General features: G+C 41.1%; 1 protein-coding gene across 1 annotated transcript in view; it reads right to left on the reverse strand.

Moving 5' to 3' along the window:
• Positions 1-1,978: 1,978 nt before the first annotated feature.
• Positions 1,979-18,236, reverse strand: part of LOC109893890 (leucine-rich repeat and fibronectin type-III domain-containing protein 5) — a 49,325-nt gene continuing 33,067 nt past the window's right edge. Inside the window, exons 2-3 of the mRNA XM_020487092.2 lie at positions 8,171-9,578; positions 1,979-3,200 (exon numbers count right to left, since the gene is read on the reverse strand). Of these exons, the coding sequence (XP_020342681.1) occupies positions 2,207-3,200; positions 8,171-9,558 (2,382 nt within the window). The 5' untranslated portion in view covers positions 9,559-9,578 and the 3' untranslated portion in view covers positions 1,979-2,206. The remainder of the gene's footprint in view (positions 3,201-8,170; positions 9,579-18,236) is intronic.

An 18,236-nucleotide genomic window follows, 5' to 3' on the forward strand; every position in this document is an offset into this window, starting at 1 on the left:
AATTGTTGTCTAGCAATGATCAACAACCAATTTGACAGAGCTTGAAGAATTTTGAAAAGAATAATGGGCAAATGTTGCACTATTCAGGTGTGGAAAGCTCTTAGAGACTTACCCAGTAAGACTCATAGGTGTAATCGCTGACAAAGGTGCTTCTACAAAGTATCGACTAAGGGGTGTGAATACGTATGTATAAATGAGATATTTCTGTATTTCATTTTCAATAAATTTGTCAAAATTTCTAAAAACATGTTTTCACTTTGTCAATATGGAATATTGTGTGTAGATCGATGTGAAAAAAACAACATTTAATTAATTTTGAATTCAGGCTGTAACATAACTAAATGTGGAACAAGTCAAGGGATATGAATACTTTCTGAAGGCACTTTATCTGTTGTTTTTCCCATATATTATCACCTCACTTCTGTGTACCTGCTGACATTTATAGGCATGGTTTGCAATTGCATTATATAGCTATAGCCCAGTAGAATTAAATATTTAAAGATTTTGCAAAAAATGTACCCAGAGTTCACTCACCTTTCAAGTCTTTGAGTCAACATACACTACTGCTTTGACGTAAGAAAGAGAAGAACAATGCAGAAAACGTAGTGAATTGATACACATGGGAGCATGTAAGAAACCTGACATTACACTCATCCCAGCAGGCAAATCTGGTTGAAATGAAATAATTAAAACAAATCGATGATTATATAGTTGTAATGACTTCATTTCATCAAGTATTCATTCAACAACACCAATAAGTATGACATAGGTAACATGCAATGTATGTATAATGTTGCGTGTGCAATGTGCTGTGCTTATTTTGTATACAACAGTACTGTGTCTAAGACAATTTCCCCTCGGGATATTAAAGTGATTTATATTCATCCTATCCTATGTCACTGAGCACATTATGAGTTCAGTAGCATTGTGCACCAGGCCCAAGCTCAGGTATCTGGGTTTCGTGTGGAATAATTTATTAACCCCTTCCTGAATTGTACTAAAACATGTAAATCCTTTTTCTACTGGTACAGTACATGGCAGACTTCATGTTACTGGCATCAGATTGATTAAAATCTCCTGCGGTGGAGTCCTTAGGTACCGTGAGTGAGAAACATCAACCTTCACGTCAGTTTCCATGCTACATGAATGTAAGCGGTATCTAATAAAATGGATTGGCTACTGAAACATTGACTTGAGTCCCCATACATCAGTAGTTATTTTCTATCAGCCTTCATAAATTCTGATACTGTAGTATCATGTTGCAATAAGTGCAATTGTCTTATCTTGGTATAGATAACTCTAGGGCTTTTAGGGCTGTGGCTAAAGACTACAGATTGAGTCTTAAAAAAATTGCTTGGTTTACCTGGTAGGTCAGAGGAACATTTTGACATGCTTTGGGAACACAAACAAGTTTGGGGTTGGTTAGGTTACATTGAACATTATTGAATTGTGTAGGTATGGTAGGGCTTATCTGAAAATATACCTGTCTGGGATGAAGAGATTAGAAATGTATTTGCCAACACAAAACCAACAAAACATACTTGTTTCATTTTTATTTTATTTTACACAACATAACAACACAGCAGATGTTGTTTCTCTGTACAGGGCTTTTTTGTGCCTTAAAACAAAGGCAATATCAATGTCACTGAAAAGAAAGCTTGAATTGTTCTTTAAAAAATATCAATTTATTAAGAGGTCCAGTAACAAGGCTTTGATAGTTGTTTTTTGTGTTGTCTCTATATGCAGGTAATTATTTCCCTGTAATAGAAAGGCTTTTTGTGAAATCTCTCATGTTCCTCTCGATCCCAAATCCCCTGTCAGGGACAACTGAAATCCTATTGGTGCTCCTTGCAAGAGGAAAACTGTAATGTAGAGGGAGGCACCAATGCTTTTCTCTTGCCACAATGACAACACTGGGTGTATGTACTGTATAACTGGGTGGGTGTGTTGGATTTATTTTTCTACATTTTTTGTATGGGTATGAAAACACTGCATGGACTGCCGAGCACTGGGCTCCGAGCTGCTGGAGATTCTCCACATCATAGGAGAACAATGATGAAATTCTGATTACTACAAGGCAAGCATCCGTTTTACTATTGGTTTTAGAAAAAGAAAAGTTAACTGAAACGCAAAAAAAATCTAAAGAATCAAAAACAGATGTCCCCACACACACATTCAATCACACACATACATACAAACAGAAAAGTCACACAGTACTTTCTAGAATCCACTCTGAACTGGAAAAGGTGGCCTTGCCACTGTCTATATTTTCCTGTTGAAGTAGCATCCCATTCATGGACTTACTCCGCTTAGACCACATATTCCCAAGTTTTGTTACCCCAATGTAGCAGTGGTGCTTGGACGAGTCCTCGTTTAGAGAGTACCTACGTTTGGCCCTCACCCCTTCAACCGGTAAGGTCAGGTACTTGGAGGATGGTCTGGGGTGTGCGCGTCTTAATATGGGCGTGTCCTTGATGCGTGAGTAGGGTAGGGGGGAGTGGAATACCGGGGCAGGGGGATGCTGCAGAGCCGTGGAGTTGTTGCGGTTGGTGTTCTGGGTCTCAGCGTTGGGGAGGGCCTCTATCTTGGGCTCAGGGGTGACAGAAGCAGTAGCGGAGGGCTTTGGCGCAGGCTTGCGCTTTGGCTTCAGAGACCCTGAGGAGCCAGGCGTGTTCCAGCTCTGGCTCACCAGAGAAGTAGCAGTGGAGCAGTCTGGGAGAGAGGTCTCAGATGAGTCCGTCAGAGTGTCTGGCACGTGCCCAGCGGCCTTTATAGACCCTCCTCCCCCTCCCTCTGACCCCGACCCTCCCATGGCCTGTTTGGACACAGAGGGATTGACGGTGCACCCTTGAGACTGCGCCCCATTGGTCTGGGAGTGGACGTTGGTGACCAATGTGCCTTTGCCCGAGTCACTGGTGTTGCAGACCTTATAGCGGATCATGAGGATGATGATGAAGACGAGGACGGAGGCCACGATGATGCCGCCGATGATGATGATCATGGTGCCTCCCAGGAACTGGGACTGCATGAAGTGACAGCGCAGGTACTCAGACTCGGTGGTGAACTGGACGCAGCCCACCACACGGGTGGCGGTGAGGGAAGTGATACCGTCGTCGTATATGGCCAGAACACACAGGTCATACGACGTTCCAGCAGCCAGGTTATTGACTAGGAAGTTTTTGCTTGTGGGGGGAATCATTCTGAGAGGAGAGAAGGACAAAGGAAAGATATCAATGTGGATTCAAATAAAAGTTGTTATAAGGACAGCTCATGTCATTCATGCATGATATTTTCTTACCAATTGTTCCAAATGTGCTTCTGCTGTTGAGAAGCATTTTCCTATATTCTTAAAACAATCCTAGTTGCTACATTTAAAAAAATATTGTTTAACATATATCATTATCCCAAAATGACAATGCTGTGTTTGATTAAATTAATCTATTTTTGGAGAGTAATAAATCCTAAAATGAACAATGTAACTTGTTATACCATGTCTGTGTGCAATATTCCTGTATAACATTAGACAGCATACATTGACTGGGTGAATGCGAATGTCATTCATACTTCTGAACATCGTTTGGCTTCTAATGTACCAACCCAATGGTACTTGCCTACAGAGCAGCAAGAGGAACTGCCCTTCCCTACCTCCAGGCTATTTTCAAACCCTACACCCCAACCTGAATACCCCGTTCTGCCACCTCTGGTTTCTTGGCCCTCCCATGCCTACGGGAGGGCAGCTCCCACTCAGCCCAGTCAAAGCTCTCTGTCATGGTCACCCCAATGGTGACCCGGATGCTGGTACAGCTGAGTCCCTGCCCATCTCCCAAAAACATCTGAAACCCTACCTCTTCAAAGAGAACACTACATGACCAAAAGTATGTGGACATCTCATTCCAAAATCATTGGCATTAATATGGAGTTGGTCCCACCTTTACTGCTATACCAGCCTCCAGTCTTCTGGGAAGGCTTTCCACTAGATATTGGAACATTGCTGCAGGGACTTGCTTCCATTCAGCCACAAGTGCATTAGGGAGGTCGGGCACTGATGTTGGGTGATTAGGCCTGGTTCGCAGTCAGCGTTCCAATTCATCCCAAAGTTGTTCGATGGAGTTGAGGTCAGGGTTCTGTGCAGGCTAGTCAAGTTCTTCCACACCGATCTCAACAAACCATTTCTATATGGACCTCGCTTTGTGCACCGGGGTGTTGTCAAACTGTTGCCACAAAGTTGGAAGCACAGAATCGTCTACAATGTCATTGTATACTGTAGTGTTAAGATTTCCCTTCACTGGAACAGAGGCCTAGCCCGAACCATGAAAAACAGCCCCAGACCATTATTCCTCCTCCACCAAACTTTAATGTTGGCACTATGCATTGGAGCAGGTAGCGTTCTCCTGGCATCCGCCAAACCCAGATTCACCCATCAGACTGCCAGATGGTGAAGCGTGATTCATCACTCCAGACAACGCATTTCCACTGCTGCTGAGTCCAATGGCAGCAAGCTTTACACCACTCCAGCCGACACTTGGCATTGCGTATGGTGATGTTAGGTTTGTGTCTGGTTGCTCGGCCACGGAAACTCATTTCATGAACTCCTGACGAACAGTTGTTGTGCTGACGTTGCTTCCAGAGGCAGTTTGGAACTCAGTAGTGAGTGCTCTAACTGATGACAGACGTTTATTTTGCGCCATGTGCTTCTGCACTCGGTGTTCCCATACTGTGAGCTTGAGTGGCCTACCACTTCGGGGCCGAGCTGTTGTTACTCCTAGATTTTTCCACTTCACAATAACAACACTTACAGTTGCCCGGGGCAGCTCTAGCAGGGCAGAAATTTAATGAACTGACTGCTTGGAAAGGTGGCATTCTATGACGGTGCCACGTTGAAAGTCACTGAGCTCTTCAGTAAGGCCATTCGATTTCCAATGTCTGTCTATGGAGATTGCATGGCTGTGTGCACTATGTTATACACCTGACAGCAACAGGTGTGGCTGAAACAGCCAAATCCACTCATTTGAAGGGGTGAATACCAGTAACTACTGTATCCTTTTTCTTTGTTGATTATGATTTTGCTACACTCAAACCCATATGGAACTGATTGCATTGCCAAAGCAATGAAATTAATTGAATCATAGACCATAGCAGACACTGATTATACAGACCATAGCAGACACTGATTATACAGAACTTTAAGAACACCTGCTCTTTCCATGACATAGACTGACCAGGTGAATCCAGGTGAAAGCTATGATCCCTTATTGATGTCACTTATTAAATCCACTTCAATCAGTGTAGATGAAGGGGAGGAGACAGGTTAAATAAGGATTTTCAAGCTTTGAGACATTTATGTTTATTACCTTTATTAGGCAAGTCAGTTTAGAACAAATTCTTATTTTCAATGACGGCCTAGGAACAGTGGGTTAACTGCCTGTTCAGGGGCAGAATGACAGATTTGTACCTTGTCAGCTCAGGGGTTTGAACTTGCAACCTTCCACTAACTAGTCCAACGCTCTAACCACTTGGCTACCCTGCCACCCCATGGACATGGATTGTGTATGTGTGCCATTCAGAGGGTGAATGGGCAAGACAAAATATTTAAGTGCCTTTGAATGGGGTATGGTAGTAGGTGCCAGGCGCACAGGTTTGTGTCAAGAACTGCAATGCTGCTGGGTTTTTTACGCTCAACAGTTTCCTGTGTGTATCAAGATTGATCCACCACCCAAAGGACATCCAGACAACTTGACAAAACTGTGGGAAGCATTGGAGTCAACTTGGGCCAACATCCCCTTTGAATGCTTTCGATACCTTGTAGAGGCCATGCCCCGACGAATTTAGTTTGTTCTGAAGGCAAAAGGGGAAGGGGGAGTATATATTAGGAATGCGTTCTTAATGTTTGGTATACTCAGTGTACATTGTCAAGAAAATGCGTTAAACTCTTAAAATGTAAAAGATAAAAACAACAGCACCCAAAAAGTAAACAACACTTCCACTGATGTATTTACCATTAACATGTACTGAGCTCAAACCAAGATAACTTCATGTAGGGTGACTTCACATGGAGGTTGACCTCCCTGACATTCACCAACAGGCAATGGTAAAGTGCCCTACTAATAGTTTTGAAAGCCATGGCACTATGGAAAATAGCACAGCACAGCACTGTCATCGAAAATCCATCCCTCCATGTCATCGAAAAACTAATGGAATATCTGTATTCTTTTAGTTTGAACCCATTTACAATCACGTGAGTGACAGACAATGTAAAATGTCAACAATATTGTTATGTTATCCAGAGTGTGTTTATTAGATATGTAATGGAAATTGGCACCATATCATTTGAATAAAGTGGTTTATTGTATGCCTTAAGCAGATCTGAGCCAGGTATTACCTGTTCCACAGGGCCTTTTGCTGGCTACAATTGCACAAGTTGGAGTGCTTTAAAAGAGGCTCATTCTCCTGATTTGTTTGCACATAAAACTTGTCACACAATTTGTTTGATGCCCAGATTTTTTTTTATCACATCCTCTTTGAGTAATGCATAATGTTGAAAGGGAAATTAATGTGTGCAGGTGAAACAACAATGGAGAACACTACAATAAAACCGAAAAGGCCTGTGCTTGTAGGATATATTGACAGGAGATATGCTATTCAAAAGGTCAAGGTACTCCAGAGACCTATGGTGATCCTCAAAATCAACACAGTGTTTAGCTTTTAAAAAACATTTTTTTATTGGACACCAGCAGCATATCCACCTGCATCCCACTGCTGGCTTACCTCTGAAGCTAAGCAGGGTTGGAACTGGTTATCTGGGAAACCAGATTCTTCTGTAAGTTGTGTTGGAGGGCCAATAGGAGGCACTTTTTCCTCTGTTCTAAAAAAATATCCCAATGCCCCAGGGCTGTGATTGGGAACATTTCTCTGTTTAGGGTGCTGTCTTTCCTGACTCTATGTGGTCACTAAAGATCCCATGCCACTTATTGTAAGAGTAGGGGTTTTAACCCCGGTGTCCTGGCTAAATTCCTCATCTGGCCCTCATACCATCATGGCCACCTAATCATTCTCAGCTTCCAATTGGCTCATTCATCCACCCTCCTCTCCAGTGAAACTATTCCCCAGGTCATTGCTGTAAATGATAGTGTTCTCAGTCAATTTACCTGTTAAAATAAGGGTAAACAATGTATTGTAATAGTGTTCAGATTAAGCAATTCACAACCTGAAGATGATGTTAGAAACTCCTTTAAAAGAGGCCTGGTGTTCACCACTCTCTACTCTCTGATGATAGATGCTGCTCAGTGACATAGGTTGATCCTTCTCTATTAGATCAACACAAAAAAGTGACAGATGTACAGTATTTGTTAATGAACCGAAGACCGTTTGCTCCTGCCCATTGGAGTTACAGCTAATTGTTTGTTATTGAGACCGAATCAATTTGTGTCCATTACAGTGCCAGTTAATTGTAGTTCAGACTGAATTAGTTTGTGTTGAACTGACTAAAATGGGCTATTTCACTGACGACCTCGTTGAAATCCAATAACCTCCTATTCACATCACAGAGAATACATGGCAGTTATGTTCATCTCTGCTGCTTCACAATGCAGAGTTCATCTCATCTTAATCAATATGAGATCATGATCCCTCTGTCACACGGACCGCCCAAGTCCATTTGGGGGTTTTGCTTTGCGGGTGTTTTACTAATACATTTTCAAGGATTACAGATTATCTAAAAAACAAACAAATGGAATACCATTGGGATTTTATATAAATTATCTTTTTGTTTTTGTAATTCCACAAATGTATTTAGTTGTTTTTGTAAAACGCTCCACAATTAAGAATCAGCTACTAGCTAAACATCTTTTAAATCTCATATCGTGGCTACTGTAATTGCTTAGCAATTTAAATTTGTTTTGGTTGTTTAGTTTATAGCCTTGCTTAGATAGGATGGTTAGGATGATTTTACAAACAAGTGGTTTAAAGCCTATAAAACATACTTTTGTGTTTGCATAGTGTGTGAACGTGATTGAGATGAATCTCCATCGAAAAAATACAAAACATCTCTGAACCTATACTATAAGTGTACTTGATGATTGAAATTAAATCCATTAGGGCCATTACGCATTTCACCACACATTTCATACACAAATCATGCACAAATAATTTGAAGGGATTGAATGGAACATACCTGTACACAAGAGAGTCATCATAACTGCCATTGTACTGAATCTGGAACATGCGGATCCCAGGTATATTCCTCTGGAAGTTGAACTTGATGAGTGCTGTGGAGGATGTGGCCTCAGCGATGACCACTCTCTTATCCGGACTAGTTTTGGTGTCTCCAGTGTGGTTGCTGCCATTTGCCCCAGCCCTGGTGGATGTGGAGATGTCTGAAGAGCCAGGGTCAGGCTCCTGGATGTTGTTGGTGCTGTTGGAGATGTGTGGGAGTTTGATAATCAGCAGCTCAACAGTCTGATGTGCCTCACCCGCCGGGTTGGACGAGATGCAGGTGAAGGATCCTGTGTCCTTCACAGTGCTGATCAAAATGTCCAGGGTTCCATTCGTGTAGACCAACGTCCGGGAGGAGTTCGACACCAGCTTCCCCTCTGGAGAGATCCAGTGTATGGCAGGCTCAGGGTCCCCCCTGGCCTTGCACCTCAGGGCCACCCTCTGGCCCTCCAGCACCCTCATCTCATGGGAGTACCGGGTGATGAGAGGAGGTTCACACAGGAACTCCTCCTCTGGGATGGACCAGAAATAGCGTCCAGAGAGGTGCTGCGGCGATGCGCATGTCTCCAGATCATCCTCTCGACTCAGGCGCCTCAACCACAGCAGCTCACAGTTGCAGTGCAGTGGGTTCCCGCCGAAGCTCAGTGCGAACGAGGAAGGGTTCATGATCCCAGACGTGGCCAAAACCTGGGCCCGCTGGAACAGAGGATCTGGAGGAAGCTTCTGTAACTTATTTGAGGTTACGTCCAAGCGGTTGAGCTTTTGCAGAAGAGAAAAGGTCTCCTCAGGAATGTAGTCGATCATGTTGTGGTCCAGGCTGAGGGTGTGGAGGCTCGTCATCCTCTGGATAGCCTCCCAGGGGATGGACTCCAAGTTGTTGTAGGACAGGTCGAGCTCCTCCAGGGCCAGCAGATCATTGAAAGCCCCCAGGTGGATCAACATCAGCTGGTTGTTGTTGAGGATCAGGTGGTGCAGCTTGGACATGCCGCTAAAGGTGTCGTTGGATATCCGGGTCAGCCGGTTGCTGTTCACGTGCAAGGCGCGGAGGTTCTCCAGGTCAGAAAACGCATGTGGCGTGATGAAGCTAATGGTATTCCTTGACAGGGTGAGGTCCTGCAACCTGGTCATGTTGGCAAAGTCTTTCCTCTTGATGCTGGTGACGAAGTTGTCTGCCAGCCGTAGCTCCACGGTGTGCCTGTCAATGTTCGGGGGGACAAAGAGGAGACCTTTTTTGGCACAGAGGGTTGCAAGATTGGGAGATAGTATTTGACAGACACAGCGCTTCGGACAGATCTGGGCCTTCACTGCCATTCCAATAACCAACAGACAGACCAGCAGTTTTTCCATTGTAAGTCAGGTTCAAACACCTGCAACATAAGACAGAGAGGAGAGAAAAATAGATAATTAATCATTTGAACTGGATCATGACATTCACCACCAGAAACTACACCAGCAGTGACACTAACATCTTGAGTAAAGACGCTCTGAGTTAAATTCCACCCCAGTCTTGAATACTTATCAGTTCCCAGTATAATGGGGCCATTTAGTAAGAAATACCCAGGGGTCAAAACTGGTTGAAATGATGTCAGTACAACTAGAAACTGGTTACAATAAAGTCAATATGACGTAATTTCACGTCCCTCTGTGTATCCTCTGTGACTTCTAGGAAGATTTTAACCCTCTTAATTCAGATATCCAAGTTTCCAAGTTTTCACCATCATTGCATAGCCCTAGTTATTTTGTTGCTATTGACAAAGTAATTTCAGAAGATTATTGTTTATTTCATGTTATTAGTAATTCATTTTAAGGAGAAAAAGAACTCTTCCTCATTTTTGAGGTCAACCCTTTTGTTCTGTGGTGGAAAACTGAGTGGGTCAAGCATAACACCCTAATACCCAAAGAAATGTTTAAACAATCTCACATTTTTTGTGAAGCTTGCATTCAATTGCCCTTGCTTGTTGTACACAACAAGCTTCCATTCCCCCTGTCACAAGGGGATTTATGGATGATTTAAGATGAGGTTGTTAATCCTACTTTATTTGGCACTTAATAGTTCACTACTAGAGACATTCTTTTATTTAACCTCTTGAAATGTGGAAAAAAAAATTGTATGACAGAATGTGTATGACAGAATGTTAAAATTAGATAAAACTTTTTTTTACCACGTTACACTACTCAAAAGGCACCTAATAGGTGGAACGGCAGAGCTTTTTACTTTTAAACACATCCCTTGCTGTTCTCCTCTCCTCCATACCCAGAATGAGTCATGCCATCCCTGTGTTGGGTCACTTACTCCGCATTACAAGTGTGTGGGAGTGCAGAACAGAGGAGCTGTTTCATAATGCTTCAGCCTGAACTGCGGACTGCAGCGGACATATCTGACACGTGGGAAGATATCACCGCTGTAATTACACTGAGGAAAGTATGTAATGAGAAGATAAGTGTCTCGCTACTCACTCAGCCTGCCTGCCTGCCTGGCTTCACAGGAAGGATGATGGGCAAATTAAATAAAATCAATGTAATGAGGTTGAAAAAACCTGACAGGGAAATTTTATTTTGTGCTGTAAAGGGAATGTGATCATGTCGACATAACGGTCTATCATCATAGCCAGCCAGAGCATACATGACACGGAAACATGTTAAAACCAAAGGCTTGCTTAACATATACACGTGCTATATGATTACCTCCGTTTGACGAAAAAGGCCTCATTTAGCCTATAGGATGATCTGGCATAACATGTAATTTCGATGAAGGAGAATAGGTACTCGTCACATGACAGGCTACTAACAACATGACAGGGGCCCTTGAAAGGTAGGTACAGAGTCAATATATGTATCCCAAATGGCACCCTATTCCATGTATATTGCACTATTTTAAACCAGGGTCCATAGGGCTCTGGACAAAAGTAGTGCACTGCATAGGGAAAATGGTGCCATTTGGGACACAATGAATCACATGACATGCAGCGCCAGAGAAAGTTTTGCATGGCATGGCAGCCTGTGTGATTTTCTAATCACGGGGGGTCGTGTCTCCAGAGCACACAGGAAGGTCATAGCACCACAGGGTAATGAAAGCAACACTGCTGCCCACTGACAAAGCAGACAGCAGGATCATGTTCATTACCACACTGTAATTTTTTAACATTGATTTCTCTTTCAGACTGTACATACTGCTGTTTGTGTTTGTGTGGGGGACCAGAAATAAAAAAGGATGGAGGGAGGAACGAGGAGGAAATAAATATGATATTGTAATGGATTTATGTGCATTGGATTACAAACAAAGAATGTCACACCCATGCAAATATGCCCATGAATGTAAATTAGTAGCTATTTTTACTGAATCTAAAATCTCAGTGCAATCTCTAATTGACAGCTACGTGTGATGGTTTATACACAAAGAGACAGAGAACCTTCAAAAAGCACTTTTTTTTGATGATTCTCCAATTCCCTATTGAGTGCATTGCTTTTGAACAGGACCCATTGATTTCCATATACACTACCATTCAATGCTTTTGGGTTACTTAGAAATGTCCTTGTTTTTGAAAGAAGAGCACATTTTTTGTCCATTAAAATAACATCAAATTGATCAGATATACAGTGTAGACATTGTTAATGTTGTAAATGACTATCGTAGCTGGAAACGGCAGATTTCTTATGAAATATCCGCATAGGCATACAGAGGTCTATTATCAGCAACCATCACTCCTGTGTTCCAATGGCACGTTGTGTTAGCCAATGCAAGTTTACCATTTTAAAAGGCTTATTGATCATTAGAAAACCCTTTTGCAATTATGTTAGCACAGCCGAAAACTGTTGTACTGATTAAAGAAGCAATGAAACGGGCCTTCTTTAGACTAGTTGAGTATCTGGAGCACCAGCATTTGTGGGTTCGATTCCAGGCTCAAAATGGACAGAAACAAAGCGCTTTCTTCTGAAACTCGTCAGTCTATTTTTGTTCTGAGAAATTAAGGCTATTCCATGAGAGAAATTGCTAAGAAACTGAACACCTTGTACAACGCTGTGTACTACTCCCTTCACAGAACAGCGCAAACTGGCTCTAACCAGAATAAAAAGAGGAGTCAGAGGCCCCTGTGCACAAATGAGCAAGAGGACAAGTACATTAGAGTGTCTAGTTTGAGAAACAGACGCCTCACAAGTCATCAACTGGCAGCTTCATTAAATAGTATCCGCAAAACCCCAGTCTCAAAATCAACAGTGGAGAGGCGTCTCCAGGATGCTGGCTTTTTAGGCAGAGTTTCTCTGTCCAGTGTCTATGTTATTTTGCCCATCCTAATCTTTTCTTTTTATTGGCCAGTCTGAGGTATGGCTTTTTCTTTGCAACTCTGCCTAGAAGGCCAGTTTTATTGCTTCTTTAATCAGTACAACAGTTTTCAGCCGTGCTACCATAATTGCAAAAGGGTTTTCTAATGATCATTTAGCCTTTTAAAATTATAAACATGGATTAGCTAACACAACGTGCCATTGGAACACAGGAGTGACGGTTGCTGATAATGGGCCTCTGTACGCCTATGTAGATATTCCATTAAAAATCAACCGTTTCCTGTCATTTACAATATTAACAATGTCTACACTGTATTCCTAATCAATTTGATGTTATTTTAATGGGGGAAAAAATGTGCTTTTCTTTAAAAAATAAGGACATTTCTAAGTGACCCCAGACTTTGAACGATAGTGTATGTAATATAGTTCCATACCTCTAGTATTACTTCCATTACTTGTTGTTTTTGACTTGACTCTATTATTCCTATTATTGACAATGATTACATTAATGTACTGCATTTGTGAGGGAGCTAGCACATAAGCATTTCGCTGCACCTTTTATATCTGCTGTCAACTGTGTATGTGACGAATAACATTTCATTCGGTTTGATTCGATTTAGTAAACATTATTTTATCAGTGCCACAAATCTCAGGAAGTGACTACTTTTCTGAAACTATTGGATTGACTGTCTTGAACTGATGGCAGGGCTGTATCTGTAACATCATGTTGAAGATAGAAATAGAATGAATAGAGCACAAACTCTCCAATACTATTCCAGTCTATCTGACAGTCACATTTGACCTACACATTCTCTTAAATATCCATTGCCCCAGGTGTACATAATCAAGTCAAACCAATTGGCCAATTATATTTTGTATACTCTAAGTATAAATAAGTTGTGACGCTCAACTACTGTATGACTCTTTCAGCATACACTGAAAAGATCAAAAACTGCAATTAATTGAATTATACCTGAAAATACTGCAGAGGGGGCATCTCAGGGTAAGCGCTCTTGTTTCAAACACACACCCTGAAGAAGGCACAGTGATAACTAAACGTTGGTGATTTACCCAATAAATTACTGGGGAGTTAATGGATAGAGTGTGCGACTCTCTTTATTTGTATATCTTATAGTTTATTCGCCATTAGTCAGCACCTACATATAATCATTTTCTCTGGGTGTCCGCCAGCTCAAGTTTTTATTCAAACAAACGCTATACCATCTTTAAAGGGATAGTTTACTCAGAATACAAACAAACATGATTTTCCACCTACCTTGGCTTTAATTGATTCAAGCAGGCATTTTTGGGATATTTAGTTTCCTTTCGACACTTAATAGCCATGATTTGTTACTCTTAGCATTCTCAGTAACACTTAACATTAAACTGCTATTATGCCTGTGTAATAAAACAGTAATTACTTTTGGAGAGACATTTTATTAGCATGTTGTTACCATAATAATTGGTAAAACACTGTACACAAGAGGAATTGTGACTGTTCCTTTTTCCACTTAATTCCATTATTATGTCGTTAAATAAAGCAATTTCCAAATCTAACAACAATGTTGCTATTGTAATAATCAAAGTTACTATACATGTATAAGAACTTGATGTCAAGTGTTATTATATTATCTTATGTCTCGTTCTTTATGAAAATATATTTGTTAGTCATTTTGAAGCTGCAAAAGTGACCTACTCTAATGTTCAGGTGATTCCATGTCCTTCATGTATTTAATTATAGGCTATAGGCTATATTAAGATTAATATCTAAGAGCACTCCAAACCTTCAAATACTTCAAGTAATTCAAAAGTAATTCAACTAAGTGCCAGTTATGCAGCCAGGAATGACTGTTAGTAAAGCAGTGAGGTAGTTGAGGTAGTTAAGCTGTTCACACTCGATGATGCCCTGAACAACGTTGAGGTGTAGAGAAGTAAGCTAAGATCATTCTTGGATGCACACAGACAGCATTTTCATGATATCTACTTCAAATTGATATTACAGTGAGAGTGAGACAGATATATAGGGAGAGAGAGAGAGCGAGAGAGAGGGAGAGAGAGAGAGAGAGAGAGAGAGAGAGAGAGAGAGAGAGAGAGAGAGAGAGAGAGAGAGAGAGAGAGAGAGAACGAGAGAACGAGAGAACGAGAGTAAAAAGTAAGACGTTGTCGGTAGGATATGTCCTTGAGGCAAGTGGAGGCATGAGGTGTATGTATGTAGATGGATGTTCCTTCAAGTACTCCAACGCAGTGCTCTGCTCATAGGATGGTTGCTGCCTGTTTACGTGTAAGCAAATTATAGGGTGCTACAGAATACAAAATGGGAAGTGCCACAGCATTGAAAACAACATTTTTGCCTTCCTTTCATGATGGAACATGATTTGTCTGTCCTGAATGTGTAATTGGCCACAAGAGTGGCAATACAACTACTGTCTTATTCCATTCAACCAAAGTTCAGGAAGTCCATGCTAATTTGTAAAGTCTGAAAGGGTCCTTTATTTACCACACGAGTTTGAGGCAGGATTGAAAGGCTTCTTTTACCAGACTTTTCTCTCTTATTAAAAAAGGAAAACATCTGAACAAAAGTAGTACTCATATTGGCCAAGTCTCACTTTATTACACAGCCAGAACAATAAACCTTCAAATCTCAGTAATATAAAAAATGTTCTTCTGTCTCACAGCATACTTGCCTTCAGCCTTCTAACTATACTACAGTGTTCATATTGAGATAATTCTACATTGCTTGAGCTCAACAACAATGTGTTATGAAATTAACTATCACAGCACAGCGCTTGGACACATGGAACAACGGTAAATTACTAATAATCCCACTCGTCAACACAGTCACACTCAATGTTTAGGACAAGGCAGAGTTGTGCAAGTGGTACTGTTCCGTTTCTGTATCCTGTTCATCAATAAAACATGGCTGAGTGACAGTGCAGTGGCATGCAAACAGGAGGAGTATTAGGGTAGCGATGTGCAGAAGACGCTCAAACCAATGAATAATGCACCCGGGCAAAACATGAACACTCCTCTATAATTAACACTGATCACATTTTACACACAATGCACATGTGAATTTTTAAATTGATGTAAAAGGAGACGTTACCATCGCACTGAAAATATTCTCTTTTTTGTTTTATATATTTATCAATACACACACACCCGGCCGGCGGGTGTACACAGAAGAGGGGGATGAGGAGACGGATGAAAGAGCCATGTGGCTTGGCAGCAGGCCCTGAGAACAGTGAGAGCGTTGACATGAACGTCAACTGGAGTTAGGCTGGAATTGTGTCACGGTGCCTAAAATACCCATAGTAGAATCACATCAACGTGAGGACGTATAAACTGTAATAACCTAGTCACATGTTGTTTTCATCACATCACCAACTTAGTATATTTCAAAGTGTTATGGATCATATTTACTTCTAACCTTAGAACCCCTTAACCCCTAAACACTACCCACTGGGTGCAGATGTCGATTCAATGTCTATTCCACATTGGATCAACGTAATTTCATTGAAATGACATGGAAACAACACTGATTCAACCAGTGTGTGCCCAGTGGGTAACCACTTAACTCTAAACATTTGCCTTATCTAGGGTAACTGCCGGGGTGGAAGGTACCCTAGTGGTTAGAGCGTTGGACTTGTAACCAGAAGGTTGCAAGATCAAATCCCTGAGCTGACAAGGTAAAAATCTGTCATTATTCTCCTGAACAAGGCACTTAACCCACTGTTACAAGGCCCTCCTTGAAAATAAGAATTTCTTCTTAACTGACTTGCCTAGTTAAATAAGGATAAAATCCTTAACTTGACACTTTTGCAGTTCTACTACGTGATATCTTTCAAAGAAATCCATGTTAGAAAGGATTACCTACAGTACATATACTGACCAGCTCATGTTATAGACAGAAGCATTACATGGCTGACCAATCTGAACTCATGTCTCGGCATGTCCAACCCTAATAACTAGTTTCAGGAAACTAAGGGTATGTCGCATGTCACTGCTTCACAGGAGAGTCATTTGAAAGTAAAACTTTTTTTCTCTCGCAGAAATGCCTTCTGGAACATGTGAACGTTCATGTACCTTAATAACAAACTTGTACGCCATTTGTAAATACAAATAATATTTTTAAATTAAGAGCCTAGTTGGTTTAGCCTGGTAAAAAGACAGGAACCTTCCAATTAGACATGATTGGTTGAGATAATGGATGGGCTGGACATGCCGAGACATGAGTTCAGATTGGTCTGCCATGTAGCATGCTTCTGTCTATAACATGAGCTGGTCAGTATACGTACTGTAGGTAATCCTTTCTAACAAGGATTACAAGGAACAAAGATATCACGTAGTAGAACTGCAAAAGTGTTGCTCTCCACTTTCTGGAGGACAGAATTTTGAAATCAGTGGAATGTCCGGTGGAATTAGACTATGATAGCTAAGGAGATGGAGAAAATTCTGGCATTTGTTTGCAAATATGCAGAGGGAGTCGAAAAGAGAACACACAGAAGGCTGTTGTATAAAACACCTGTCTCCGGATTACATCTTCAAACTAGGGGAAACCATGGCATCCTCGACAGAAAGGGAGAAGCGTCCTTTCATAAATACGAGTAAGAGAGTCTACCTAGCTACATTTTCAGATATTAGACGTTTCTAATTTTGTCAAAAGTCGTCTTAATTTCAAGATAAAGCATAGTGTTAGCTAGCTAAGTAACGTTACCTGGCTGGCTCACTAGCTAACGTTACCTGTATGATATGTGTAGTAATATTATTAGTATCTCAAAGCCATTTGTATTGCTAGTTATAGCCTAATGTTAGCTAGCTAGCCAACATTGAACCTGGTTGGTTAGCTAACTGCAGATTCATGCAGGGTATTAATGTTATGAGTTGGGATTGTGGTTAATTGTTTAGCTAGCTAGCTACATGTCTAAACAAAAGACTCCACTATGCAAGGTACCATTTCACTGTACCGTTTACACCTTCTGTATCCTGTGCAACTGGCAAATAAACATTGATTTTATTTGATACCATATGTGTTTACCAGAGACTGTAATGTAAAGACATGACCTGCACCAAAGTCAAATTGTATATACTGTAACATTATGCCAATGAGACAGTGTCCAAGATCTAAAATTCTGCGGTAGAATGGCCTTCTTTTATTTCATCACACTCACAACCACAAGCAATTTTCTGTAATTGGCTCGCCATTAACTTGTAAATAATGAACTTGTTGTGAGTTTATTTTCCTGTAAGAATGAAGACAAATGAGCTAAAGTGAAGACGTTGTCAGCTATATGATATGGTCGTTATTTGAACTGACTAGCCAGCTAACTTAACATTAGATAGCTAGCAAACAAGCTAGAAACTAACCAAAACATTGTTTAGAAATGAGCTTTTAGTTGCCTGGTTTGCTATATTGACATATACTAAATTTGTTTTTAAATAGGTGGGTTTATGGTATTAAAATACACAAGTTATACTATTTTGGACCACCTGGCTGCTGATGTCATGCAGCCTATGGTTTGTGTTTATACTTTTTCATAACGACAACGACAAGTTTGATGTAGGACGATAATAGAATGTTCATGATGTCACTGCGACAACTGTCGACAGACGTAGTATAAACCAGCCTTCAGTCTTGAAATATTTGGTTGTTTAGTAGATGTGAATCATTAAAGGAATGGGTGGAACTAAGGCTTGAGAGGGTGTGATCGATGCTGAATGGGTGTAAACAAAGGAGAGCTCTCCAA

Source organism: Oncorhynchus kisutch, linkage group LG7 (assembly GCF_002021735.2).
Source record: "Oncorhynchus kisutch isolate 150728-3 linkage group LG7, Okis_V2, whole genome shotgun sequence".
NCBI classification, from domain to species: Eukaryota; Metazoa; Chordata; class Actinopteri; order Salmoniformes; family Salmonidae; genus Oncorhynchus; species Oncorhynchus kisutch.